The sequence below is a fragment of the Pseudophryne corroboree genome, chromosome 5 (assembly GCF_028390025.1).
Source record: "Pseudophryne corroboree isolate aPseCor3 chromosome 5, aPseCor3.hap2, whole genome shotgun sequence".
In the NCBI taxonomy this organism is placed as follows: domain Eukaryota; kingdom Metazoa; phylum Chordata; class Amphibia; order Anura; family Myobatrachidae; genus Pseudophryne; species Pseudophryne corroboree.
The window spans coordinates 19644822-19647049 of NC_086448.1; the positions used below are offsets into that span (position 1 = coordinate 19644822).

Here is a 2228-nt window from a genome sequence, read left to right on the forward strand (position 1 = left end):
GGGCACTACCATAAGTTTAACACATTTATGGTGCTGGGAGAATTTACAAATTAAACTTTGTAATAACATCCCTATTATTATTAACCATTTCACTGGAAGGGGTCCCCACAAGTTAGTTTCCCTGGAGCAAGCACAAGCCTTAGCCTACACTGTATATTAGGCAATTTGTAATTGAGGGGCATTGTGACGCCTTAAAAAGCAAGAGTCAGAGCTTTTTTGAAACGTTTTACTTTATTTTTAGTTTGGATAGTAACGTTATGGATGATGACGATGTCTCTTGTGTCTCTCTTGCTTCCTGTCTATCCTGTCAGCTCTGTATTTCAAATTTCCTCATGTGTGGTGACCCCAAGTAATTTTAGGTTTTTACTTCTGCTGAACAGAGCGGTAAGGAGTCAATACGTGACAGTAGTTGGATGTCTAGTGATGAAGGACCAGGATTTGTAAGTTCCTTGTGATGGAGATGGGCTAAGTCTGAGCTCAGTGTCACATCCCCAGATGGCTTCAGCTCTCCAACCTGTTGGTTTTGGTGCCTTCTGCATGGTGTCATGCATCTGATGCGTGTAAGATAGCGGGTGTAGTCCACCTCTCTTAGAAGTACCTTGTGCTGCTGTTGCAGCTTCAGGATGCAGGTGTTTAGGAGATGGCTGTGATGCATCAGATGTAGCATTTCATCTCGAAGTTTGAGGTTCTCGTCTGTCGCCAGCTTGACTTGATCCTGAAGTGAGTGACCTGCATCCTTCATCACCATACTTGGTGGATGGGTAACTTTCTTCCGGGACACCTCCTCCAATCTAATCGTATACAAAATAAACTCACTCTGAGCGCTCTGGACATTCTGTATGTAGGAAGCTCTCATCTTAAAGACTTCTCGTTCCAGGTCCTTAATTCTGGCCAACTGCTCTGCTCTCTGATCCCTGTAGTGTCGTAGCTCAGCTACTTCTCTGACCAGTGTGGACAACCTGTCCTCCATGTCCAGCAGCTGCGCCCTCCGCTTCTTCTCCCTCTCATGCATCTGTACAATTATTTTTTTCTCTCTTCTCATCTCGGCTTGGTGTCTCTGATTCTGGTTGCTCAGTCTGGTTATGGCGTTATTATATCCATGGTGGAGTTTGGACAGGTCATTGATGACGTCCACCATCTGCAGATGGACAATGCCGGCCTCTCTTTCCAGGGAAATGTTTTCCAGCTCAACCTTGCTTATCCTCCTAGACAATCTATGTAGATCTTCTGTTAGTCTATCATACTCCTTCTGTAGTAATGTCTCCTTGCATCCCCTAAGCATGTCCTGGACCATTCCCTCAGGTCCTCCCTGTTTGGATATCATTTTGACCTTTGCCATCGCCAACATCCTATTATTACATTGCTATGAATGTCTATCCAGTGAGGTCTGAGGAAAGAAAAATCTATTAGTAATCTCATTTTATCTACCAAAATTATAACAGAATCCCAATTTCTCCCAGGACTATGACCTATGGGATCATCTTCAGGATGGTACAGAGAGTAGATCTGGAAAGGTCTGCAAAATGCACAAACAATTTCTTCAACTTCCGGTTCTCAACTGTGGTCTACTCACCAGACCAAGAGGACTGCGGTACACTAACCACACAATTGTGAGGACAGCTGTACACTAGCTAGAGGATTGTGGGGTCTACCCTACATGAGTGTTCCACGCTGCTATGTACTATCCACCATATTATGGGGTCTACTCTACAAGCTTTCTACACTGCTATAAACTAGCCACCAGATTGGAAGGATTAATGTACACTAGCCACCATATGATGATTCAGGACTTTCTTCGGGCTACACCCACTCCGTGGAATGCCCTCCCACGCACAATAAGACTCTCCTCTAGTCTGCAAACCTTCAAGCGTTCCCTGAAAACTCGCCTCTTCAGACAAGCCTATTACATTCCAGAACCGCTCACATAAACCTTCATAAGCTTTCTTATCCAATTATATCCCCACTGTACTGTCCACACATACTGTATCCTCACATATTTTCTCTTTCTTCACTTTGCCTTCCTCCTGACCCTGGTTCATCATTGCTGTGATGTGATATCATACAGCCAACCTAGAGCCTTTGTAATCTGGTGGACACTTTGCAATAGATATCACCTATCCTTGTGTATCATTGCCTACCTCCCTATAGATTGTAAGCTTGTGAGCAGGGCCCTACTACCTCTATGTCTTCCTGTTATAATAACCCAGTTTTGTTTTAGCACTGTTGTT

General features: G+C 44.1%; 1 protein-coding gene across 6 annotated transcripts in view; it reads right to left on the reverse strand.

Moving 5' to 3' along the window:
- Positions 1 to 212: 212 nt before the first annotated feature.
- The window catches only part of CCDC166 (coiled-coil domain containing 166), a 50420-nt gene continuing 48404 nt past the window's right edge, over positions 213 to 2228 (reverse strand). For all 6 annotated transcript variants that reach the window (XM_063921129.1, XM_063921125.1, XM_063921127.1 and 3 more), the window contains one exon: positions 213 to 1387. In XM_063921129.1, the coding sequence (XP_063777199.1) occupies positions 356 to 1348 (993 nt within the window). In that variant the 5' untranslated portion in view covers positions 1349 to 1387 and the 3' untranslated portion in view covers positions 213 to 355. The remainder of the gene's footprint in view (positions 1388 to 2228) is intronic.